We start from the raw sequence: 26,349 nt of genomic DNA on the forward strand, positions 1-26,349 counted from the left end.
AAATCCAATTAAACGAAATAATTTCAACTTGTTCACGTTTAAATTAAAACTTCCGAACGTAACTTATGGAGCGACCAGGTATACTTACATCGTGAGCTCTAAAGATGTAAAAATCTCGCACGTTCGAATTACCTTTCGATTCAGTTTGAACCGATTGGAATAAAGCAACCGATACATTTCTTGACTGAAATTTTCAGACGTTCGCGCTAGTTTCTTGAAGGCGCGAAAAAGTAATTTGGGCTTGGAGACGCAACGGAGGATTAAAAGATGACCGGTGAGATTAAATTCGATGCATCTTGAGCAGAGACTAAAGGTGACTCGTGTAAAAGGTTGCACGGTCTTTGAGACTACGTAAGTGGAACCAGTCTGCATTTTGTTGCACACTCGTGGGACTCTCTGCCACACCAAGCATCCTCTAAAAAGAGAAATAGGTTCTTTAAATTGAATCACGGACGTTAGGGAATTACGTGCTTCATTTTTCGTGTATTATGGAATTTACGAAACGACTAGTTAATAAAAATCCGATTACTCGCTGCGTTGATTATGCTAAAAGGACAGAAAATCCGGGCGTGAATAACGGAATAATTAACGAATCGTCGGAATCGTGTAACGCGATCATCGCCGATAAATACGCGAAACTATCCTATCAGCCTGTCGAAAATAATCGACGACACGAAGAAAACTGCCAACGCGTTATAATGGACATTACGTTTAATTGGAAAGAAGTATCGATCGAATATTAATCAACATTCGTTCGCCGAACGGGCAAACGAATCGCTGAAATTTGGTACCAATTGTCTGCCCTCTTGTTCGAATCAGAATCATCGAATAAATGTACAATTAATATCTCACAATAATAAAACATTTCTCTCGAGCTAAGAGAAAATACAGAATTTCGCTCGAAAGCATTAAAAAGCTTGCTTACGTACGCTATCGTTCATAAATATTTATTAATTTATCGCATTTCCAACATTACGATAGGAAAATATGCAAAAATTCTGCTAAATTTAACTCTATTGCGAACCTTGAATTTTTCTATATCCACGTCACTCTTACTTTGACAAATCTAACGTGTCGAGGCAAACTTTCGTATAAAATTGAATCAAAAGATATTCGTATCGATGACGATCGTATCATACTATTCTAGAATTGGAAAAATCGTTTAACAATAGAGAACATGATCGCGCGTCGAGAACGACCAGGGAACGCAGCAGCTTTACAGAGGTTTATTTCAAATATATTTTATATATTTCCATACGGTAATTTGGAAATATCGAAATATGCTTATGGGCGGCAGTGCACATATTCGAGAGGCATCGTTCCTCTGTTATCTAACATTCAACCATGATGATAAAAATACATACAACGCCACGTTCTCGTGGTTTGATAAGTTCGATCGAGATAGTGGCGAACTGCGTGATAACGGAACAACGAGTTTTATTCAATCTGGTTTGAAAAATGTATTATAACGTAATAGTTTCTATTTCACAAGCAGCGTTGATCTTCGATCTCGATCGCAACACCAACTAATCAGTTAAATGAATCACGATTGAAAGGATCCCTTTATCATCGTCTATTCTCCACGAGGAGGACGCAAAGTAGCTCGATAAAAAGGCCGATCTTTCAATAGGAATTTCAAAGTCCACCAATAATTTTAACCGACGAGTGTCTCCCCTCTCTTCCCCTCGTTCTTTCTCTCTTGCTGTTCTTCTAACAAAATACGTTCCTATCGAAAATTACACGCCATCGAACGTGTCCCGATTCTAGTCCTTGATGAATCATAATTTCCCGATCCGTTGGTTCTCTCTTTCTCTGTCTCGTCATTCTCTTCTGCGATGGCGAAACGGCTGGAAACCGGAGCCGTACAAAAGTACCAAGCCTCTGGCAATCGAGGCAGGAAAAAAGTCGTGGGAACCAGGCGGAAAGTGGGTGGACCGACTCGCAAATGCGATATCTTGCTAACGAGCCAGTAATGTGCGGCGAGTCGCGCCAATAATTTCAATTTACTGGCGTCGAAGGTAGTGCGCGGCTGATGGCTGGTCGATGGTACGTCTCAAAGGGCCACATACCCTAACTAGGAAGTGTTTTTTCCTTTATCCTTTATTTTTCGAATCTTTATTCTTCTGTTCTTCTCTTTTTCGTGTACTTAAAAGAAAAACACCGGTGCTTTCTTGTAAATAATTATTTGCCAACCAACAAATAGCAACGAGTCGATCAATTACAAGTTACAGATGATAGACTTTTATTTTATAATTGTGTAATTTTGCACGAAGATCTGCGTTCATCTGACTAACAGACCTGGTGATATTTTGCCAGGAAATTTCTTGATGTTCGTAGCTCGTGACGCGTAAATCCTCGTTACTTATTAGTTAGACTAGGGCATGAAGAACCTGGTATTCCAAGCTACAACTCTGATACTCGAAATGGTAAAAGGGAACATTGCCTGTTTGGTAATACTGGCCCGTGAATAGTCAACGCAATCTCGTGTGCGGTAATTATCGCCAAGCAAGATAGATCGAACGTTTCAATTAGCGGTTATCAAGACCCGTTACATCCGATGCAAGATTTACGCTTGTCGATTAGGTTTCTGTACAATTGGAAATTGGAGATACCGTGGCAGAAATAAGCCTTGCCGAGTTTCCACGCATAAACTGAAAGCAACGCTCATAGCAATTGAAGGGTTTGCAACAGCAACCAAATAGCATATTTAAATTCTACCTATTGGTAACGTGAAGAAGATACAGGTTTCATGTTGGAAAGTGCAAAAGTTTATTATTACGAATATAGCGTTACATGGCCTAATAATCTGTTCTCGCGTTATACAGAAATTTCAACTTTTCTCGTCCTTTCAAAAGCCTGTCAACTATTGCAAGTTGAACATCATCGTACGTTGGTACTGTTCCATTTCAGCTGCTTCAATCGTATGATATTACACGTCAGTAGTACACCCACTGATCTCGCTTACTTAAACGCTCCAACGATCTCTTATATCCTTTTAGATCTTCTCTCGTTGTTTCTCTTTTTTCCTAATTTTTTAGTTATTAATTCTTCGTATTTAAGTTCTATTTCGGTATTTAGTTAGTTTCGTCAATTACATACTACCCAGAATTACTACTATTTATTAAGTTCCTAGTAATTATGTTGAAGTGGTCACCGCTTCTAAGAAAACTCTACATCTGGTCTTTTTAGTTTTCTCAAGCACTGAAACCATCGTCAGCGTATAGACAAAAGACTGGGACGAAGGCAGACCATGGACAGTAGACAGGCGACGATGGCTTCGGGGTTTTCAGTTATAGGGTAACGCTGCTAGCGCGAGGATCTGGAACAGCTCAAATTATATTCCTACTTGTACTTACACTTCTGTATTGAGATATATTTTCTCTGTTTGTACGTCTAATAACCTCGACAAATTATAATTATTAATCGATTATTCTTTTAATCGCGTGTCAGTCTACTACGAATTTTTCATGATTTTGGCCATCGGTTGATTTTCGTCGTTTACTCAGATCCCTGGAAAGTGGCAATTGTACGATACGATAAATATCTTTGCTAAAAAAGATCGAACAGGAACTAAGAATATCGGAATATCTCGCTTCCTTGGCAAAGAGCCCCTCGATTCGTCGTTATACGAACCGCGATGATCAGGCTACGCGAGAAACAATGAAATTAGAAGAATTTCAAGCTCGTTCGAAAATAAAACACCTGTAATAATAGCTTGCGTCGGGAAGATGTCAATGCCTCCGTATAATTATTCCAACGCGTAACACTCTCATAAGTCGCCTCGAAATGGCTACGGCTATTAATAACCTTGCCACCAAGATTCACGTAACACGACTAACTATAGGCGCATTTAATAGAACGGTGATATCTTTCCGACCGAAAGCTCCTCTCCTGTTTCTTCGTCCCCTTTTCTTCCAACCGCGTCCCGAGGGCGCGGTTTGCACTTTTTAGCCGAATTTCCAGACCTTCTCGGCGACACCGACCGCCGCTTCATTAAGGAGTGACGTATCGACCTGGGAAATCGGCGTTACTCTCTACGGTTCTTGCAGTAATCAGTGCGTGGCGTTATCGCGAGAACGAATCTACGCGCCATTACTCGCAAAATTCGCGCACCCCTCGAGACTCTCGTCTGAATTTACCGAGCAGACTCGAAAGATTGAATTCGTCGTACTTTACAGTCGGAACGCGTGAATTCATAGCAAATTAATCCTTTAACATTCTGACTCTTTCAACGATTGATCGCGTTAAATGCACAGGGATTTCGTTTTCGAGGGATTATATTCTGCGAATGTAAAAGCATAGGTTGTGCATTTTTTACGCCGTTCAAAATGCTTTTATCTTTGATATTTAAAAATAGAGAGCTGTAGGAAGATGTACAATACGATAAATCAATAATAACGCGATAACGATCATAACAAAAAGAGTAAAAGAGGTAACGATGAACGTACAAAAATAAAACTCTGAATTATCGGGAATAGGGGCCGATAAAAAAAAGGGGGGGATTACTGAATATAATGATCATTAAAAAGTTGAACAAGTACATGAGAGATATCAACTCGAGCTTTGTGAACTATACATCGTACGTACATTTTACCTACCCGATACAACTATAAGGCGAAGCAGGTGTCTTAATTTTTGTATAAAATATTATAATTTCGTTTCGACAATGTCTCTGTACGTAGCTGTTTTTGCGGACGTCACAAACTTGAATAAATTCGACGTTTTAACATAGCCGTGTATCTAACGAACATGGACGTTAAAGAGTTAAAAGAAGGAAATCGTTGTTTCAGCCTGTCTGAAGTTCCTCTTTTTTCGCAATTGTCTGTACACAGAGGCCAGCGGGTCCAAGTAATTTCGCTAAAGATAAACGAGAAGTCGTTTTTCGACGTACACGTGAAATTAATTTCCTAGCAGGTTGTTTGGCCATTTTACAGTCATCCTGTTTTCACATCCACCCTCGAAACTAGCACGAGGGCGGAATAAAAAGATTAGTGGGTGTACTAGTATCGATGGACCAAGTAGCCTTGTCATGCCAACGTCCCCGGAGATTGACCATACCGGACGCCGTAAATAGAAAACGATGGATAGAGGTTGCTCTCGGTGAACAGGGGATACGGACCACCACCTATCTGCTCCAATAGGAAACGGTCGTTCCTCCTCGTGGAAGCAGGAGATGTCCGAAACGAATGAGTGAACGAGAATAAAAAAAAATAAAAAAATAAACGACATACAAAAACGAGTAAGAACGGAGAAAGAAGAGGCAGGAAACGAAGAGAGAAAGGGGAGGTTAGAGGGAGAAAGGGAGAAAGGAAAACGTGACAGGGTGAAACAGTAGTCATGGTGTGTACATATGGAGCTCAAGGTTAAACCTTGACCCTCCTATTCGCAACTGGAAACTTACCACGCCCTAAAGATGAACCCTCGATCCCTTTCTTCCTTTTCCCAAATGCTTTAACCGCTTTTCTGATTTATCGAGGCTCCTTGCAATTTCTTATCGCGCCGCGTCTGCTCGGAAAGGAATTCTTCGAAAGTTTGGAACTTCCGACGCTTAAGATTCTTAAGCACGCCTTAATCTGTATTTCTCTTTAGTGAAATACACGAGCTTCTTCGAAAGGTCCATTCGACGCGTATGCGGTTAGGCATTTGGCGAATTTGGTCGGCCGAAACGAGGTAAAAAGAGTGGAAATCTAGGGTGCAAATAGAAGCAGAGCGAGAGGGAGAACGACGCGAACGCTAGACACGCTGCGAAAAAAAAAGTTGCTTAATTATTCAGCGGGGGAAAGCGAATGGAAGATGCGCCGAAAGTTAAATAATTACATTTCCAGCAGCTGGCTGAAAAGCAGAATAGGTTAATTAAAATGAGCAGCATGCAACACCCGCTATACACCCGTGTGATATTCACGATCCGTTGAAACATTATGTAAATACGGTTAACGATCGTTTGTTCTCGGTTCTTCTCTTCTTTTCTTTTTTCATCTCATTCTTCTCGTTTTCGGCCTGCGATTCGCATACTCCTCTTCACACCAATCTCGACGGTCGTAGATCTCTTCTTTTTCGCTTTTCTTTCCTGTCTTTCGAAACCTGTACGCGGAAGATTAAAAACCATCCTTTTCCCATTCGTGATTATTACAAAAGAGCACCGAGTAGCTTGAGCTTTTATATTATTCGGCCTGAAAATTCCGGTCTTATCTCATCCACAATGTTTCACGGACGTCTCCTCCCGGCCCCTATCCTCTGCCATCGCCACCATTCTTTTCGACCCCGGTGATACGAGTATTCAACGCGTGCCGCGTGCTCTTGCAAATTTTCAATCGCATCAGTCATCGCGCGGTTTCGAATCGCTACCGAGCATTATCTGTATCTGGGAAAAGCTCAAAGCGCCACCCACCAGACTCGCGTCGATCTGTCCTTTCAATTCGTGCTCTCGTACACGGTGCATTTAACCGGCTGCTATACGTACAACTCGCCATGTATTCTTTTTCCACGCTTACGAAAGGGTATTTACTGTTGAATAACTCGCCATTTCTCGAATCTTGTATTTTTATTCTTGTTTCTCGTTGTTATATTTTTCCTATTCTCCGTTTGAATTTAACAAATGACAGAACAGTGGTTTCGTCGAAAATCTCACAGACTTTTTTAACCTTTGCTCCAGCAAGTGCTGGATCGTTTTAATTCAGCGCTTATATTAATCCGTCTGTTTATGTGGGCGATACAAAATATAATATTGCAAATATACTACTTGCTATAAATACACGCGGTTGTTTTTCTAATACGATTCATGACACACCAACATCTCACACTCTCTTCGTATAAAGTGCAATAACTTGAACTTTTTCCAAATTTTGAAAAAGATGCAAGTACTGTCCTAAGATTTTCCAGCTGTTTGATAAACATTCCTCCATGGAATAAATTATTTTATAAATCCTAGTACGAGTACGAGACATTTCAGAAAAATAGGATGAAAATTTAGTATGGAAAATTATCTTCCATAATGTTCGCGTATATGGTGGATCAGTGTGACACCCGCAGTTCGAAAATTGAATGGACGAACCTTATTTCTATAAATCTCGGCGTTCGATTCACACGGTATTAACCAGTGTCGTCTCTGGTACGTTTACAGATCCAGAAAACAGCTGGCCTGAGAGCGAAGGTCGCCGGCCATGGAATATAATTAGTCCGCACCACTTATGGAACGTCAGGCCAGCTATGGGTACACTGTACGCTGAAACGCTCACGCTAGTCGTCACAAGATCTACTTGGAAATCGGCCTTTGTCCAACACGTGTGTCCACGGACAGCTTTGTTTCCTTCTTAAAGCGACTCCTTCGTTCTACCGTTTGGATCGTATGTCACGAAAGGAACGTCAGGAAATGACTTGCGCATTGATGATCAGTATCGGTAAATCTTTCAAGAGTAATCAACTTTTTTTCCAGGAACTTCCATGGACTTCCTCTGTTCCTTTAAGGGATCCTTAGCGAGTCGGTTGTTCGACGAAGCCTTGGACGAGCCTTTGGATTTTCCAAATAGCAGATAACCGATGCCAGAGTACATAGTAATTACGACAGCTGTAATTGCCGGTGTATTAGCCGTTGCAAATGTCGAACGTGCCAACCACAAGGTTTCCCTCGTAAACCTGGGGGAAGAAGATCGTCCAATTAACTGTCTCGTTTAATTGAATCTTATTTCCTTTTCGCTTGGTCCAGTTCCATCGGGGCTTCCGCGTTTAATCGCGCAAGCCGAACGCAATGCCTAGAAGAACAACCACGGACAAAAGTAATTTCAGCCTCCTCCTGGTAAATCACGGGACGATTTATTGTACGATAGAAAAGACAGAGTTAAATGGAACAGCATTTTTGTGGTAGTCGTTGGTACTTCAGCCTTCGACAGCTCGCAAATTGTCGTCGAGAGCCGCTCGAATTTCGTGAAAACGGACCATACCACGTTTAAATGCCCGTCCAGACACGGGGTATTCTTTCGAATTTTTCAGACAATTCGTTTTGCGGCGGATGCCACGAGGGAGAGAACAGCAAGCAGAAACGAAGTAGTGGAGTTTCGGGAATCAAGGGGATGCGGGGAGCAATTCCCCGGGACGAGTCGAGGTGGAGGTGCAGGTATTCTTTTTAAGGCGGAACACTTTACCGTTGCTCGTTCCACGCTGGTAATGGAGAATCTCCCAGCCACCCCAAGGAATTAATTCGGGGCTAACGCCGAGACACTCCCCGATATCGAGTCACTTCGTTCCACGGGCCAATGTTAGTATCTGCTTACCACCCTCTCGGTTAGCTTTTCACCGTACTTAGCCATTTCGACTCCTTCTTTTCTCTTCTTGTTCAGCGAAACGATTTCTAATTTGTCCTCTAATTTGTCCAAGATCCTCGAATCCGTTTCACTGGGTCACTTGGAAAAAGGAAAGAAAGAGGGTAGAGAAAAAAAAAAAGTTAAAATGTTCTCTGTATCTTTTTTCGCCTCTTACGTCCACTGGCTGCATCTGCGTACGTATTCGTCGGATATTTGGCTGCGATTTTTGCCATCAATTGTGCGCTTAAGCAGTCGTAGTAGCCCTTTATTGCCAGGATCGCGGTCTCCAAGATGAAAAGCGAACTCCTGGCGAGCTTCCACCAGAATTAAGAGACACTCGAGGCGCTTTTTAATTAGCACGAAAGGACATCATCGGGGAGAGTCAGAGCTTCGTTCTAAATACGTAATTAAAGCCGTGAATGGGGTAGTTACAGTAACTGCGTGAAGCGTCATCGACTGCCAGTGAAATCGGCCGGAAAACGCACTCTTTCGGAAGCGTGCTGGCGCAATTCCTCTTCCCACGTCCTCTCAAATACTCATTCTCATAACTTTATCTATATTTACGCGTGAAGCATCTTCGTCGTGAATGCAAATCTTTCAGAAATTTGTTTACATTCTCTCATCGAGGAAGCATCACGGTGGCATCCCTCTTTCACGATACAAAGCACGTGTTATTCGCCGCTTCGCATTTCTCTAAAATTCTTCCAGCGTAAGTAACATCCCTGCCCTTCAAAAATCTGGAAAATTCCGCAAGAAAATCAGAATCTGCCATTCGAAAACTTCCCGCAACCCCTAACTTTGCCTACGCCTACTTTATGCGTGAAATTTATTTCATAGACGCAAATCTTCTAGATTCTCGTACGAAGGAGAAATCACGGCAGGATTTTCTTCACGATGCGAAACACGTGTCGTTCGCCGCAGAATCTGCCTGTCTATGGAATTCTTCGAGTATAATCTCTCCCCTTCTGACGAAAATTCAGAGGATTCCGAAGAAAAGCAAAAAATCGAAATTCGAAAGCCTGGTGTTTGAGTAAGTACACACAGGATGCCTTTGAAAGCATCTTCGGGCGCACGAAGCGCGCGCGAAAGAGATGAACGAGATCGGGGCGCGAGGTCGAGGGAGGCTGGCACAGCTTGAAAGGGAGGGGGAGAACCCGAGGGCCGAGAAAGAGAGGGAAATTCAAAGATGGCGCCACGCGTATGCCCGACAGAGATAAAGCACAAGGGTTAAAGAAAGACGTGCACTTTCGTTGGCTTCCCCTCTCACGGCGACGAAGAGTGACCGGGCCGAGAAGTCCGAATCCGATCGTGGAACGGCTCAGTAGTGCGCGAGACACATTTCCCGACGCGTGTTCGTCGCTCGTATCGATATCTCTCGATGATTCACGAGCGTTGCGGCGAGAATACGCGGCGACCAATCCCCAGTTCCGTTACATCAGCATCCGACTACGTGGGTCCTCGACGATTGGCTCTCTCTGCGCTGTGCTCGAATATCTCTCTCTAGCAACCAGAAAGGGAGAAAAAGAGATGCACTCGTATATTTTATACTCGCGATTCTGGCTTATTCTCGTACGAGATACAGCGTGATCTGTTCGCTGGAGAATCGTGCGTGCTTTTCGTGAAACGAGAAATTACGAGCTTTCGACGAAGAGGAAACGTTAGCGAGAATTCAACCAACAGCCGAGCGATGGAGAAAGGGAAGAAAGGGGGAGCAGAGCAGAGCAGAGTAAGAGGGTATTTTGGACGCAGATCGATCGGTCGCGGCCGCTCTCCGGTTCACGCCATGTGACCGGTCAAAGACCAGTCTGCATAGGAAAAGAGGTTAGAAAACTTATCCGTTGTCCTTGCGCGTACGGTGGCCGCGTGGTGTTACATCCGTTCGTTAATCGAGAAAATGAGAGGTGTCGAATAGCTTGACGTTGTCAGTAGCGCGCGGACTAGTGAACGATTCGGTTGTTTTTCATAAAGTGTGCATCGGTCGCCTTAGTTGTATAGTGGCGGTCTTCGAAGAACGCGATCGCGAGGGAAAAGAGAGCAGCGGAGTTTGCTACGAGAGTGTGTAGTTGTCTCGGGTCAGATGTAAAAATAAAAGGAAGCAGACGTGTCTCAAGGCTATCGCGCCGCATATTGTCTCGCCAGGAGCGTAAAATCACGCGAGAGTCTCCCTGCATGCCGTTTATTTCATTCCGCCGATATCCTCCGATGTAAGCGCGCGCATCCTCTTATCATCGTTTTGCTCGTATACTTGCACGGTTTACACGCGAGAGTGTTACTAATATAACCCGCTTTCCGAGTGGAGCTTTTGTTCAGTGTCACGAGTTCTTCGTCGCTTGAGAAAAATCGCGCGCTTTAGGAAGGAAATAAATTATATCACGGTAGTTTAAGTAATTAAATGTCAGTTAAATATAATGTAAAGCGTATAATATGTATATATGGGATTATAATATTAATTCCTCTTGTTTTTATATTTGTTACCGTAAAAAATACAAAAAAAACAGGACGAATTTATGTTACAACCGAGTAGTATAATACAATGTAAGGATTAATTCCATCATTGATATATTGGGAAACAACGAAACGTATTTTTCGTTTATTTCGCTTTCGATCTCTTCTCTCGTGATATCTCGATTCCGGTGAGACAAAAAGAACGCGGTTTGGAACAAATGCAGGGTTCGTCCGTGCGTGAAATTCTACGAGGTTCGTTCTGAGAAAGAAATCAGCTCGAAGAAAAATAAATAAACGTGTGTTGCTTTTCTGCATTCGTTCGATATATTGTTAGCACTTTTTCGAGGATTCGTTTGTGACAAAACTTCACTATCTTATACATATAGCAAATATTTATGTATTTAACCGCTTTAGGGCCGATAGTTGGTAAAATATTGGTTTCAGGAAGATAATGCGATCTACTAAGATCTATCTCTTCATGGAATCATAAACTTTGAAAAGCACGTGTGCTCGGGCCACGTGTTCTGTAACCTTACAAAAGAATTTTCTGTGGGCTTTTGAATCTTCCTTTATTCCTTTTCTTCGTTCACGTTCTTCATGCTAATAGTAAGCGAGGCACGAATAGTTTATTTCTTTTCACTCGATTAGGAGTATGTTAAAACATTTTCTTTCGGGCTTCAAGTTTTTCTTTTTTTTACAAATGATAAATGATATTGTTAGAAAATTAATTTATATTAACGACCAAACGTGGGACACTGTTACGTACATTAAAACAGTAAGAGGCATTTCTTGAACGATTAAAATAACAAGCCAACGTTAGGAGCTACATGTTATGGCGTGTATCGAGGCAGATAACGTGTGCTTATCTAGAAAAGCAGAATTCGTCTGCCGAAACCTTGAGCATTTCCTATTAACCTCTATATTTATTTATTAAAGATTTATTAGAGCTTACTGAATTATGATTCTCACTTATTTTTCTAAGAAGAATCAGAATATATAGCATGACGTAGTAAAAATTATTCTTCTTCTCTCCTCACAGTTACCATTCAGTTGACAAATTTCTCGGAGAACTCCGCCGGATTAAAAAGAGAATTCAACATACGGGTTAGTACTCCGCGAGAGGTTAAAATGTTTGCGATAGAATTGCGACAGTCATTGAAGTCAGCGAGGAAATTGAAGCCCAACGAGACGGATAAGTGGGTCGCATTCGCTTTCTGACTGCTGATTTCTGAATTCACTGTCGCTGTTGCGAATCGACGTCAATGAGATCGATATCAATTAAGCCACGGGCCGTTGATCGCTGGAAACCCCATAAATGGCAATCTGCTTACACCGGTATTTCCTGGGAATGTCTAACACACACTGACCAAGTGCGTTTAGACACAATCTATATATTTCCTTCACATTTTACTAAAAAAAAGGGAGGGGGGAGAAGAAAAACTCTGAATTTTAACTCTTACTTCATTTACTTTATTTTATTTTATTTCAAAAATTAATGTGGCGTGTTTGAAGACATTATGTGATCTTTTTAGAGACTATTAGCATATAGCGCGTAGAATTAAGTACGTGAAGCTATCTGGAAACTACGTTTCTATCATTTCCCATGGAAACGTGGTATTCACGGAAAACACGATCTGTATCAACGATTCCCTGAGGGCATCGAAAACGAAAGAAACTGGTCAGTCTGGACCAAGGTTAGAAGATTGCTCGTGTTGTATAATAGCCACGCGAGCTTGATTCAGGGCCGTAAAACTCGGGAACTCGCGAGGGGAGACGTGGTCTATTTCTGTGCACACGTTGAAAGCGGAAAACGTAGAAGCGTTAGAACGACATGCCTAGTTGGAACCATAATTGACACTCTTTTTATCTTTCATCGTCGAGCTAAACAAACTTTTCAGATAAAATACTAGCTTAATTCCTAGTTCAATTTGAACCAACCAATTATCGATACTGCTTGTATTTTGTATAATTCATGTTTTTTTTTCCAGAAAGATGTAGAACAGGTTCTTTCAAACATCATCATTTTTGTTCTTAATATGCTTCTAAAGTTTGAAATGAAGTTCAGTTTCTTTCAACTATTGCTCGACTCGAAAAAGAGAGAATTTGTTACATTATATTTCTAATTATTATTTACATGTAAACGTTTTATTTTCTATTAAGTATACTCTGGAGAATTCAAGTAACTTGATGGATCTGAACGAGATTTAGAAATGAAATTCTCAATGCTCTTTACAAATTTTCAATGGACTACCGGATACCAATATTTATAAAAATATTACATTAACAAAATCCACTTTCTTTCGTTTCGCCATCGATATTCACGAACTGTCGTTCTTTTTGCCCCCTCGCGTTCATTCTCAATGTGTGTCCCTTAGTTTACTTTTTCCTGCATCTCCAGATGCAACCGGAGAATCCTGCAGCTTTTTCATAAGCGATAAGGTTCTCGTTGGAATACGAAGAGCAGATACGTTTTGCCTAACTCGCTCGCCTCGGTTATCGAAGAACCGGCTTATCGACGTAGGAGAGCCGTTGGTATTTGCCGAGTATAACCGATAATTCAGTTACATTTCACTTGGCCCGTTGTGTTCTGGACACGTGAGTCATCGGTGTGACTCAAGGGGACGGAAATCTTGTTTGTCGAAAAAGCACAGGCCTTTTTCATCGTGTTTCACGGTTTCGATATCTCTGTTTGATGACCGCTGTTGTCGTATTCTGCCGAAAGAGAGACACGTACAAACTCGCTGACAAAATACCAGATCGGTGACGAACTAAGTCGGCACATTCTACATAATCAAAGGATAAACATAAATTTCTCTGTTGATTAGATAAAGTTACGCGATAATATGCGTTCATCATTCAGAATGTCAGGAGACCATCAATTACTTACTTCTATCAATGTCTGCCATTCATTGGATTCTTTTTGAGGAAAGGGGAATGGTTATAGCAATATATAGAATGAAACTTATGTAACCAGAGGGTAACTGTTAGTAATATGCTCGAGGAGTAGATAGAAGAATATTCTTTTTTAGAATTCACAGGAAATCACGCGAAGATTGGATACCAGGCGGCAAAGGAAGTTTTTGGTAGCCTCGTGTCGAGGCGTTTCGTGCCCAAAGCCCCTTATCATTCTCCTGTCCGGTGTAGAATTGTTAGACGACTGGACGGAGAACTGATAAGGGCCCGAGGGTCACAGAATCATCGTGAGATTTCTTGCAACGCTAAATGTGGATGAAAAACTGTGGAATCAATTGGGAAAACTTCATAATTTAAATTTTGTATAATTTTTCAACGATGAACAGTAAAATTTAACATACTTTTAATAAAATTGAACTGCTGATTAGAAAATTTAGGCGTCATTTTGTTTGAAAAAACAAATGTAAAGAAAAGGAAAAAGATTGTTAACATTTTTGTAAAAGAAAAAAATATTTAAGAAACATTATTCAGTGTAAGTAGTAGATGTTCAAATTAATTCCGCACCTTTACATGTAATCGATTGTCTGTATGCGTTAAGTCAAAACCTTTTCCTGGCATCCTACATTTTCCAGGTATTTTGACATAGAAAACCAGTTTGTAACTCAACGCTGATAGCTATGTCGGAGATTGAGATGTATTTTGTCAATAAACGTCTAAATTATGTAAAAAAGCACGAAATTAATTGTTATATATCCTATATATCCTAATAGTTGTTATATATCCATCTTTTTACATCTATGTTATGTAAACAGTAAATACATGTAGGTATATGTATTTTTTGCTTTTTTATTAACAAGCGATAAATAATCATATACATATATTTTCGGATTAACCGGCAGGAAGGGAATAGGAAACCTACTGTATAATAAATGGTTGTAAAATTTATTCAATAAAATACTCGTTAATTAATATATTTTTCTAGAATGATGGAACCAGGTAAAACAGAGTGGATAAAAAACATTACCAGAAAAAATACTCTATTTATTATAATAGATAAATACTTGTAGTATGATTTCTTTCACAGACGCACCTGCAGATATATACGCGACCAGGCACTGTGTGAAAATTGAAAATTTCCAGGATGATACTCTTGCCGTACTTATTATGAAACAATAGTTAGTATCAATGCAGCACCTCTGTTCTCTCCTCTCTTGTTTGCTGATTTAAACCTAAATGAGTTCAAACACATTGCGTGAATAAAAGAGAATCGTTACGCCTTGTAATATGAAACCCACCGAACTCGTGTAAACCGCAGCGCGCGAAATTTGAAATAGTCGTAACCCAGTTACGAATTACGATGTGCTCGTAATTCTGCGCCAATTCCTCACGGAGAATTAGTATAACTGAAATTGTTTAACGACTATTTACGATACTTGTCTTTTATATCTTTGAGCAAAATTTTGAAGTTTCCGATAAATTACATTCACGGTTCATTAGTCTTTGACGCGCTCTGATCAATCTCGTAATTAGGGTTAATTTGAATTATTTGCCTAGTAGGATTCTCCACTTTCTTCATAGGATTTTGTACAATAAAAATTTGCTTCGTTTCTTCCTTTTCTGTTAATAGTTGACCGACACCCATAATTTTTAAAGTAGGTACTGTTTTTATTAACGTAGCATTAGGAATTGATAAATTTGTATTGCAATCTACTTTTGGGAATATTATAGGGTTTTTCGAGACTGCCAGAGATAATTTTTTCTTCGGTGTAATAGGCACTTCCATGGAAGAGAAGGTTGTCCTTTTTATCGCAGATGCTACTGGAACTGGGCTTGTTATAGTATCAGAATTTACGGATATTATTTTTGGACCAAGTATTATACCATTTCCTGTAAATAACATGAAAAGATAAAATAAAGAATAAAACAAATAGTGAGTAATTATTTTCATATTATTCTATTACCTTTCTGCATCGCCTTTGTAATTGGACAGTCTTTGTGAGCCAATAGAAGCGTCTTTAATTTAGCAACTTCCGTTCGTAGAACTTTTATTTCCATTTTTAGAGCCACGTTGGTCTCATTCACATTGGTAACCGTTCTTTCCAGCTGCTGTATCCACGCTTTTCTTTTAGCTCTTGCCCTCATCGCGCTAGCACGATTACGTTCGAGAATTTCTTTCTTTTTCAATTGATCTTCTACCGTTTTATTTCTATTCTTTTTTGAATTATTTAACTCATCTTTTGAGAAATTGCTAATCGGTTTTAGATTTTGTGAACCTTTCGTTAGTGTTTGTTTTAATTTCTATAATTATACGAAAAATATTACTTTCCAAAAGCGAGATAACTAAAATATTTTATTGAAATATATCCTAAATATACTACAATACCATTTTTGCTAAAGATAGTGTAGAAACTGCTGGATTCTTGGACTCCAATCTTGTATTACATTGCAAAAGTGGCTCCGTCTTTATGACAACCGTTTGTTGCTTCAATGACTGCACGTTTGTTGTACCAACAGAATCGCAAACTGGAATTGCTGAGAGTTGCATTAATTTTCCATCTGCCGTTTTTAGTAGTAGTTGTACCTCCTCGCCGTTAATCAATCTTTACAAGAATATATTCTTTATTCATTTGTGCAAGAACATTCAAATTTTTAATGAAAAGGAGATTTAAAAATTACTCACAATTGTGGACTAGGTTGTTCTTGTAAAACTTTCGGCATTATTGGCGTTTGCGTAACTTGATCGATAACATTCTCTGTTAAGGTCACATTTCGTTCAATGGTTAACTTTTCCTTCATTAAGTTCTGTTCATCAGTTTCAGTGAGTTTTACTGTACTGCAAACTTCAGTATGAATGGTAGTTTTTTCCTCTGTGCTTTTTTCAGTGATCGAGATGCTTCCACACTCTTGCACAGAATTTTCTGACAACATTTGACTGCTAGTAGACAGCACATCGGCTATGTGAGGAAATATGTGCGGTGTATGTAAAGTATCATCCGTAATTCCAGCCTAGAGACATATTTGTAATATGAGATATTGAAATTTATTTTAATTTCATGATTTACCTCTGGTACCGCCAGTGTGCCAGTGTTCCCAGACTCCACTGCCCTCCTAAAAGTTTCTTCAAAAGGATTTACATTTTGTAAATCTTGGAATAGGCCAACTTCCTCACAGTTTCGAATGAAACGTGTTGGCGTTGGTGTTTGATCTGCTGCAAAATGTATAGACATTTCTTATTTACTTGTCCCTATGTTTGAAATATAATTCAATGATTAAACTTATTTCAATTGCAACCTACCAACAAAACTGCCATTCTTGGAACTATTTCCAAGATTTAACATCATATCATGTTTCTTCTTATGAACTGATAACTGATCCTCATTTGCAAAACTCTGTAGAATAAGTGGAATATGATTAAATGATATATTCAAACAATCAGAAATTCTTGTTCTTCTTTCAATACAAGGAAGAATTATAATTTACAATGAAATATATCAAGACGACAAAATGCTTACTACTTCTAACATAAATATATAGATATTTTTATTACCATATTGCAACCGGATGAGGAGCAAGCAAAAATTTTCTCATTGTGTGCCATTATTAATCACTATTTTATGACAACGGTTCACAGGTGGTACGATACAATAGAAAAACGAAGCCTAGAAGGTTGTGGCACAGCACGATTCGCCAGAAGGCACCATTCTTTTGGACACTTTTATATAGATCATACATATTTTTGCTTAGTGTTGGTTCTTTTATACTTTCCAAGTCATTCAGAAGCAAATACGTGGGAAAGAACAATACACACAGTTTCCAAAAATGTTTTGACACAACGACTCATATCAGCTGTTTCAACGTTAGCTGAACAGTCTTTCATTGTAAAAAGATAGAGCGGCAGATGGTAGGTTGCATAATTTGTATCTAGGGACATTTTACTACTTGCTTGCAGAGATGAGTAAGAAGGTTGCTAATGGCATGAGAGAAATTCAACTAAAAGTACTCTCCACGTATTACCGCCTCTTACATTAAACGGTTTTCGATCAAACTATACACACATTTTTTTCTCCGATGATTTTAGTGGGAGTAACATGCGAATACACATGAATGGTCGAAATAGATGTGCGTACCGGGTCTACGGAAAGTAGACGCTTAATGACGATCTGAAAACGAATGACATTTTGATCGCCAGTTTTACAAGAGCAGAGTTGTTTGGCTCCATCAAGCAACGGAATCAAATTCTGATAAAATTACGCAATTACGTAAATTACTATACAGAGAATCATGAACTTATTGTAAAATTGTACGATTATCGTAAATTTGCAAATTGCAGTCAATAAATCAATCTCATTTTGCAAATGAACAAAGCGTTTAATTGTTGAAAATCCTTGCAGCATCCACCATCCTCAAACATTGTTGTTCCCTTTTTCTATCACCGTTCGTACTGTCTGTCCTTGCCGCACATTATTCCTATTTATTTCTATTGCTGTTCGTGTCATCCGTTCCTATCGCATATTATTCCTCTTTCGTTCTATTGTCGTTCATCCAGTCCATATTATTCGTACATTGTCGTCCTCTCTTTCCGTTGCTGTTCGTATCGACTGTCGCTGTTGTACACTGTCTCTCTCTTTTTCTATTGCCTATTTTCTATTGTTTACGAGTAGCGTAGACTGTATGGACGGCTACAGAAAGAGAAAGGAATAGTATGTAAAGGAATAAGCGATACGAACGACAATAGAACGAGAAGGAGATAGTGAAAACACGCGTGGACGAGAAAGAGGTTTAGAAACGTCCCCGAACTGATGGAGACGCGTGAAAACGCTCGTAATTGGATGGTGTTGTGTGAGAAGGGTCGGAAGCTGACATATAGACATTTTCCCATCAAGAGCACCGAACAAGAAATATGTGTATAGTTGACCGTTAGAGTCTGATGCTAGTTTGCCTGCTTGATTAAACAAGAACAGACGGACAGTGTTCTCTATCCATTTCTATATCGCATCCACTTACACGATAACATATGACTTGCGTACTTTATCTTTGCTATGATCTTTATATCTCTATGATTACTTTTAAATCACGTTTAATTTGTTTGTGGTTCCAAAGTGAGTCTAGTGTTTTTTGTGGTGCATAGGTTGGTGATCTTTTTTAGTTACCTACTATGCTATGTTGTGGTTATGTATTTGCATTTAATAATATTATAAATGGAAAATACAATGTAAAAGAAACGTGTCGAACAAACTGGAAATATTAAGGTACCAAATATATTAGAATTTTGAACGGAGGTGCTATTTTTTAAATACTGAGGCAATATTTAAAATCAGAAAGAAGTTTGAGGTTAAAAAATTTAGAACGTAACATTTTTTAAAGCAAATACAGTCAAATATTTTTTAACGGGGTAAGGTCTATATAACCGTTGTGAAGATGCAAGTGTGTAGGAGAATCTCAACATTATTGTTGTCACGTAAGTTTTACTGCAATTATTTCCTTCCTAAAATATTTCGTTTTTACTAATTTGCATTATTTTATAGCACATTGTGTGTTTAAGTCGGTACCAGCAGCCGGAGTAAAATCTTATTCATTACCGCCTGACTTTAGTGGTATTTGAAATTATTAATTTGTTACAAAATAGAACAAAAATATGTGTATATGTATTATTAATAAATAACTATTTTTCATAGATGTTGAATTTCCTGATCGTATGAAGCTCAAAGTTATGTCGAGAGCACCTCAGTACCCACCTAATATACGCCCTTTTAAAACACAAAAAAGATTGAGACTAATGCGAGGTCCAGAAGAATATCATAATACCCTTCTACACAGACAATATGGCATAATAGTAAAGGAATAAACAATAAAATTGAAAAACTGTATATGTGTTTAATTAAACATAAAGATGTGAATTTTTTCAGGCAACAAGTGGTGGCAGACTGAAATACAACAATTTTGAAATGATCCGTATGACAATTTTGAGAAATGTAGATTACAGTAAAGTATTTGCACTTTGGAGAGTACCTGCTCCTTGGCAACCTATTACTAAGAAGGTAATGGATATGAAATAATATTTGAAGATGCTAATTTTAACTTATACACAATATAGGGCCATGGAGTACGGATGGGTTCTGGTAAAGGAAGTATAGATCATTATGCTACTCCAATAAAAGCAGGACAAGTTATTATAGAAGTTGGAGGAGAGATTGAATATTTCGAGGTATTGACAAAATTTTATTGTAATCTTTCGACTTGTTATCGATCGTTAACATTTTGACATAGCACGCGATATTACAAATAATCTTTTTAGGTTAAACGCATTTTAAAAAATATTGCGAAAAGGTTGCCATGTACTGCTATGGCAGTTAGTCAAGAAATTATGGATAAAATGGCAGAGAACAAGGAAAAAATGGAAAGAGAAAATCTAAACCCATGGAATTGGAAATATATCATTCAGAATAATATGCTTGGTTGCCATAAATGGATCTCAAAATATGACAGGCGATGGTTCAACGAGTATGTTTAATTTAAGATGTATATAGCTGTAAATATACAGTGTTTAAAACACTCAAATGTCTCTTTAATTTTTGTAACTTCTCGTGTTTGTTTATTTTTTTTCTAATCATTATATTATAGCCAATCATTATTAGAGAATAGGACGAATTATATATCAATCAAGTATATATCTATAAATGAGGAACAAATAAAAATCGTGGTATACGAATTATCGTTTTCGTTTCTTTCTTTTTCATCTAATCGTAAGAAACCATTTTCGACGTGTAACGTGCCATTACTTACCTTGTGTAACTAGAATTAGTATGTGCATTCGTTAACGATGGACAGGATTGAAGTAGAATTCGAGCAATACCGATGTGTTACAATTACAATATTTTATATATCTTTGATGACGGTTTGGTGGTAACAACAGGTAAATACTACATATTGTACATTGAGTAGGCGATAGTCGTATCTTATTGTTTAATTAGCGTATCGGTTACGCCGATGCCGATGGCGATGGCGACGTCCACCACGACGGCAACCCCAAACGACAGGGCGAAACGCGGCGAAAACAGCGATAACAATAGCAGCAGCAACAACAACAATCTCAATAACAATAACAATAACAGCAACGATGATTATGATCGTGATAGATTAAAGATAATCATTTTCATAATACAATAAATATACATACTAATCGATAAGTACAAAGTGAATGATCTTGGTAACGGATTTTACGATAAATCCGTGCCAGCTAGAAGAACGATAAATAGATATGCGTATAGCGAGAGGACAGTGATTCGCGAGAGCATCGTCGATTATTGCCATCGTCGTCGTGGACGCGGTCGTCATCGCCGTCCTCGTCGTATTTTGTCGCCGTCGCCGTCGCCGTCATTGCCGTCGACGCCTCGTCAATCGTTTATCTATTTTATCCGCATTTATCACACTTAACGTAGATACAGCGACATCGTGTCTGAGGAATGTGTGTGAATGCAGAATCAGCATTGCGACGATATTCTATTACAATATATGTATATATATATATTTATATATTTATAATATAATCCTCCCTGATCGGTGGGAACTTATCAAAAATAAAAAAAAGGAGAAAAGAGAGACCGGCAGTTTCGACTTAAACAGGGTGCCCCCTGTGTGAGAATGCTTCCGCCTCTAGGACGTGCAGATTTCGTTTGCGCCAAACAAAGCTCCTGGAGATAGTATCGTATATTATAAAATTCGGCGTTATGAGTTGCATCGTGCTTTAAGCTTCACTTTCATCATTCTATAATCGCAAAACGATCGCGAAAGGCGTTCGAAAATGATCGAACGAACGGATAAAGTTACGAAAAGCGAGCCGAGGAACGTCACACAGTTTCTCTTACGCGAGTTTACATTTTTCTGACTTTTGAACGAGAAAACAAGGAAATGCGTATATATATATACAATGTTTTGGCCGTGGCCAGAGCTGGAGGAAATAGTATTCTAAGTAAAAAATAGTAACTGTAAGATCGTTTGTACGTTGATAGTGTTTAACGGCGAATCGGGGGCGGTTTCGCTTCTTCCTTTTTTTCTTTTTCTTTTTTCTTTTTTCTCTGTAACATCGCGACAAGCGAAACATTCAACAGCGTTCGTTTCACGTGAAACAGCTTCGCAAGCTCTCCACTATTTTCTATCGTAAATACTATTTTTTTCCGGCTCTGCGCGGGATTCCTCGTCCTACGGGCATCTTTTCGTCCATTTTTCCTTTCTCGTCTCGTCCGGAGGACGAGATTCCCTGGCATACGTTTTTTAAGTAAGTGTAATTAGCGCGTCTCTCACTCACGGTACTCGATATGATTGATTCGTTTTAACGACTCGCTATCTCGGAAACGAAGAGTCGTCTCTCGATGCTCCTCGAAGGAAAAGGAAAGGATGGCCGCGGGCAGAGCTGCGATAACGACGCCACTTCAACCCGCCAGACGATTCGAGGATACGTTTAAGTCAGGCGAAAGGCAACGTAGATCGCGCTTCGCGTTCATTAGTATTTATTAATTAATGCATTAGTTACGCTATAAGACTAGATTCTCGGCGGGGTATCTTACGTTGTCTGCAGCACCTTTTAACCCTTTGCAGTTATCTTTAAAGGTAAGGACATTCGTTCACGACACGATGTACGAATTAAAAAAAAAAAAAAAAAAAAGAAGAAGGCGAAGGAATGTTAGTAGAAATCGAAAGTTAATTAAATAAACGTTATTCACAATCGATTAGGAAATATAGAGGCCTTAATGAGAATACGATTAATAAAATAATTCTCTTATTTAGTCGACGTAAGATCGCAAAGGGTTAACGTGCGTGGCCCACGTCGACGCGCCTCCACGCTTTTGAACGCCGACTCGAGCGTCTTTTCTCTTTTTTTCATTGTGTTCATCGGCATTACATCACTATATCCCACGCTTGACATGCTAACACACAACTTACAGATACATACATACTTAGACACGTAGTCCTTAAATGCCTATATAAGATAGAGCGACCCTTCAGGGATCCGTTGGTTTATAGATCGGATTGCTGCGATTCCTGCGCGCCTTGGCTGTTCGCCTTAAGATTTAATCGTTTCGTTTAACTCGATGATCTTTTACGTACAGGCAACCCACGTTAAGGAAAATTGTTTCCTACATTGTTATCAATCTATCGAACTTTGACAGTGTTCTCCTATAAAAGACTCGGTAGTCTTCATATAGAATTTAGTCGTCATACAAGCAAATAATTGCACATTCGTTAGAAGAATATACATTCGTATAACAAGAGTTAGCTCAGTTACGTATCAACTAAGTTAGTTTATTCTTTATGTACGAACGAATAGCGGATGAATCGTATCGTATTTTTAAAGGGAAAATCATTTCACAAAAATTCTTCCTTTCTTAAGTATTCATTCCTATTAACCTTGATAAGAGTAAAAAATGATTAGTCTCGAACATGGGTTTGCCTGTTAGATGATCTTTGACGATCGCAGGGAAGAAGGAGGCGTGCGATTGGATTCGCAAGTGGAAATCAAATCAGTGCGGAAGAACGAAGGCTATAAGGTGTGCGTGTATTTTGCATTTGCATATCTCTCTAATCCATTCATTCATATTCTCTCATACAGATTCATTCCATTCCAGTCTCTCTTTCTCTCTGGGTGTAAACGTGTATTTGTATATGTATAGACGAACATGGACGAGGACGCGTCTCTACGATGTAACTAACGATGGCACAGATGCGATTACGCTCGCATTCACGCGGGGAAGCACGTGCCTCGACTCGCGACGCGTTTAAAACGAGCACTCGCGATCGGTGGCACGTACGAGGACAATTGCGGAATCCAATCGATGGGTTGAATGGTAATTAAAAGCGATACCGGAGCAGCGTCTCGGGCCGGTGCGAGCTCGTCTAGGAGATTAGCGTTTCCCACTTCGCAGCTCGAAAATCTTCTAATAATCTACACGGCTCTGCTTTCCTTAACTTGTTAACCAGCTCATTTCGTGGAAATTAATTCCGTTTAACCGTGTCACGCGTGTTTGCATTTATATATAGCGATCTCGTTCTTGCTTCAACAACGCAAGATACGTAAGATTCGCAATATTTTCAGAAAAGTTTCAACGAGTGAAACTGAAACACCGATAACCATTGACGGTCGTAATTAATTAATTGCGCCGACTCCTCCTTCCAATTGCATCGCGTTCATTAAAGTATTTCTGTTTAGCAATCGAAAAAAAAAAAAAAAATAGAACTTATCGGCAAGAATGGACTCATCGTGTTTTTCCCATGTAATCTTCGAATATAAATGTGACGTAACTTATTTTTAGCAGAAACGATACGACGCATTAAAAGATAGAATATTTATAAATCAGACGATCGTTACATTCCAGAAAATTGAGTCTACTCGGCCTCTACGAGTTAACGAGTTAAGGAGATTTCAGAATACGTTGTTTCATCGTTGGACGAAACTCTGCTTTTTCCATAGTTTTACGAGATAAGTCTATATATGCGTGCGGGTATGTGTATGTGTATGTGTGCGTGTGTATGCGTGGAAAATTACAGGTTAAAGTACGAATGGCAAATAGGTGATTCGCGTGAAGAGCGATTCGGTAAGGTCCGTACAAAACGAGGAGGATTAGAATAGACGGGAAACGCCGATAGGTAGAAAGGTGCACGCGGCCCGTGCTCGCGTTTTCGCTCGGCTCCGTCGAGCGATTAGATATGCGAGTTAGTTTGCTCTATGGAGTTTGCCATACAAATGTAACTTCGTAATCTGTTACAGTTCATAATTAACATGCGCTAGGTCGCGATATATATATATATATATATAATATATATATGTACACAGTCTTACAAAGCAAAATTTACAAACATTATGACGTACGGACGATCGAATAAATATTACGTTTCCCCCGGTGTAGATCGGAAAAAGAGTAAATGGCCCTGTGCCCGACGATCGTTCATTTCGATATCGATCTCGGCCCACGACTGGAATCTACGGTCGGGAAGACTCGAGCGCTAGCGAATACTTGGAAATAAAACGGGTAAAATAGCAGAAAAACCTTGAGGGAAAAACATCAGGAGAAGCTTTATCTTTATCGTTAGGAACCGACGATGGATAGAGCACGGATGAACACAAAAGGTATGGAAAGACGACTAAAAAAGACGAGGCATTCGTGCGGTTTGAACGTCGCTATCGAAGCCGAGGATCGATTTCGAGACAAAAGAGTCGGTTTTTGTCCGGCCACTTTTTGGTGAATGCCCTGTCGCGTGGCAGGAACGAGGGAAAGAGGTTTGTTCGATTGGCGTGAGGGAAAGGCTTGAACGAGAGATCGATAGCGCACGGAGGCGGAAGCGAGGATCGGCGGTCGATCGATCGTCGAGGAAAGAGAAGGAAAAGCTGGTCGAATCGAGCGCGCGATCTACCTACTCCACCCCGGCCACCGGCGATCACATCTTTGAAGCCTCTGCGTGTGTGTATATGTGTGTGTGTGTATATATATATGAATGTCCGTGTGCCTTCGCGCGTGTATCATTCCTCGCGTACACTGTATTACAACGAGAAGTCGCGCGCATTGTACGATTCGCGATAATTCGCGTTGGAAATACGCGCGCCTCTTACAGCTTACACCTGTTTCTCTCGCGTCTATCTTTTTCTCTCTTTGCCTATATGTATCTGTGTATGTATGTCTGTATAACGTGTCTCGTGTCCATGCGTTTGCGCGATACTCTTGATGTGCTGCTAGGAAGCTGACTAGATTATAGCCTAGAATACGAAACGTCCGGAGCGTCGTTCGAACGGCGCGAGCCCGGCCCTTTTGGTTCTCCATTGCGAACGTGCTACGCGGCGAGAGAGGAAGCGGAGAACGTGGCCGAGCTCGTTATCCGGCTATGCCGTTTAGTCTCAACGAGGGTTCCGGGGTTTCGTATCGACCTTGACTACTCGGCCTTCTTCAAGGCCGAACGCCATCACCTAGGCGTTCGACTCTTTTAAGTTGTCGAAGTACTGCATGATCTGGTTGTAGTCCATGCCCAGGTTCAGGTCGTCCAGCGCCACCGATTCCTCTTGCTCGTGGGACGAAGACACGGACGACGAAGAAGAGGACGAGGAAGAGGAAGCGGTAGAGGACGGCGACGAGTTAGGCGGTGACGAGGACGATGAGGCCACGGTCGGGCTGGACACGTTCATGGACGAGGCGATCGCGTTCGTCGAGAACGACGAGAACATTGGATTACCGACGATCGTCGCCCTCTTCACTTCTCTGGCTCTCGCGTCCTTCGAATGCCTGTTGTCATCGTGAGTCACTAGCTCCACAAACTCCTCTTCCTCCGCGTCGTTCTCTTTCGGACTACCTACTCTAGCTTTACCGTGTGGCTTGATATGGTGAATCTGCTTGCTGTGCCGCTGATTGTTCCCATGATGAGCGCCCGCGCTGCTACTCGAAGCTCTGTGACGATGTTTCCTAGGTGTTTCCGGTAGTCGTACGATCACTCCTGTGTTTCTGTGTGGTGGTACGGGAGGTTTGTAGTCCTCGTTGCCGTTGTTGTTGGTCGTTGCGCCGACAGGAACAGCTGTAGTCGTTGAAGCCATCGCCGAGGTTACGGGGATTCCGTGCGGTGGTAAGGGTGGTGGGACGTCATCGTTGCTACGTTAAGATAAACGAGTTACTTTATATTTAGAGCGACGGAAAGCATTTAGATTTTAATCCTTCTG

General features: G+C 40.2%; 3 protein-coding genes and 2 long non-coding RNA genes across 9 annotated transcripts in view; 3 read left to right on the forward strand and 2 right to left on the reverse strand.

The window, feature by feature from the left end:
- Nucleotides 1-15,101, forward strand: part of LOC125386166 — a 35,866-nt gene extending 20,765 nt beyond the window's left edge. Inside the window, exons 2-3 of one of the 2 annotated variants that reach the window (XR_007226070.1) lie at nucleotides 7,121-9,006; nucleotides 9,150-15,101. This is a non-coding gene — a long non-coding RNA (uncharacterized LOC125386166). Of the gene's footprint in view, nucleotides 1-7,120 lie in introns of both variants that reach the window. The other variant, XR_007226069.1, reaches the window with a different exon arrangement.
- On the reverse strand, nucleotides 14,676-17,520 carry LOC100649707 (cyclic AMP-dependent transcription factor ATF-2). Of its 3 annotated transcripts, XR_007226068.1 has the most exons (8): nucleotides 17,203-17,520; nucleotides 16,951-17,044; nucleotides 16,718-16,863; nucleotides 16,336-16,661; nucleotides 16,039-16,255; nucleotides 15,617-15,953; nucleotides 14,951-15,542; nucleotides 14,676-14,884 (listed from the first exon to the last, which is right to left on the reverse strand). XR_007226068.1 is itself a non-coding variant. In XM_012315602.3 (7 exons), exons 1-7 carry the CDS (start codon nucleotides 17,251-17,253, stop codon nucleotides 15,139-15,141), a joined length of 1,572 nt encoding a protein of 523 aa, XP_012170992.1. In that variant the 5' UTR covers nucleotides 17,254-17,520; the 3' UTR covers nucleotides 14,676-15,138. The 3 variants fall into 3 exon arrangements, 2 of the variants coding, with proteins under 2 accessions (XP_012170992.1, XP_003400233.1); XM_012315602.3 differs by having other exon boundaries at nucleotides 14,676-15,542; nucleotides 16,718-16,860; XM_003400185.4 differs by having other exon boundaries at nucleotides 14,676-15,542.
- Nucleotides 17,429-18,015, forward strand: LOC125386167. Its single transcript, XR_007226071.1, has 2 exons — nucleotides 17,429-17,556; nucleotides 17,734-18,015. It is a non-coding gene; the product is annotated as an uncharacterized LOC125386167 (long non-coding RNA).
- Nucleotides 18,016-18,364: 349 nt separating this feature from the next.
- LOC100649593 (39S ribosomal protein L16, mitochondrial) lies at nucleotides 18,365-20,207 on the forward strand. The gene is made up of 6 exons (XM_003400184.4): nucleotides 18,365-19,113; nucleotides 19,181-19,249; nucleotides 19,331-19,488; nucleotides 19,562-19,693; nucleotides 19,750-19,860; nucleotides 19,951-20,207. The coding sequence occupies exons 1-6, from the start codon at nucleotides 19,074-19,076 to the stop codon at nucleotides 20,164-20,166; spliced, it is 726 nt and encodes a 241-aa protein (XP_003400232.1). The 5' UTR covers nucleotides 18,365-19,073; the 3' UTR covers nucleotides 20,167-20,207.
- A 308-nt stretch (nucleotides 20,208-20,515) lies between these two features.
- The window catches only part of LOC100651851 (transmembrane protein 132C), an 81,396-nt gene continuing 75,562 nt past the window's right edge, over nucleotides 20,516-26,349 (reverse strand). For both annotated transcript variants that reach the window (XM_012315599.3, XM_012315600.3), the window contains one exon: nucleotides 20,516-26,281. In XM_012315599.3, coding sequence (XP_012170989.1) covers nucleotides 25,609-26,281 — 673 coding nt within the window. In that variant the 3' untranslated portion in view covers nucleotides 20,516-25,608. The remainder of the gene's footprint in view (nucleotides 26,282-26,349) is intronic.

The sequence above is a fragment of the Bombus terrestris genome, chromosome 13 (assembly GCF_910591885.1).
Source record: "Bombus terrestris chromosome 13, iyBomTerr1.2, whole genome shotgun sequence".
Taxonomy (NCBI): domain Eukaryota; kingdom Metazoa; phylum Arthropoda; class Insecta; order Hymenoptera; family Apidae; genus Bombus; species Bombus terrestris.

Coding starts and splice junctions, on each gene's coding strand:
- LOC100649593 (XM_003400184.4), top strand. CDS start 19,074: ATGCAAGTGTGTAGGAGAATCTCAACATTATTGTTGTCAC. Junction 19,489..19,561: donor ACAGACAATATGGCATAATA/GTAAAGGAATAA, acceptor GAATTTTTTCAG/GCAACAAGTGGTGGCAGACT. Junction 19,694..19,749: donor GGCAACCTATTACTAAGAAG/GTAATGGATATG, acceptor TACACAATATAG/GGCCATGGAGTACGGATGGG.
- LOC100649707 (XM_003400185.4), bottom strand. CDS start 17,253: ATGGCACACAATGAGAAAATTTTTGCTTGCTCCTCATCCGGTTGCAAT. Junction 17,045..17,202: donor CCTCATCCGGTTGCAATATG/GTAATAAAAATA, acceptor CTTATTCTACAG/AGTTTTGCAAATGAGGATCA. Junction 16,256..16,335: donor GAACAACCTAGTCCACAATT/GTGAGTAATTTT, acceptor ATTCTTGTAAAG/ATTGATTAACGGCGAGGAGG.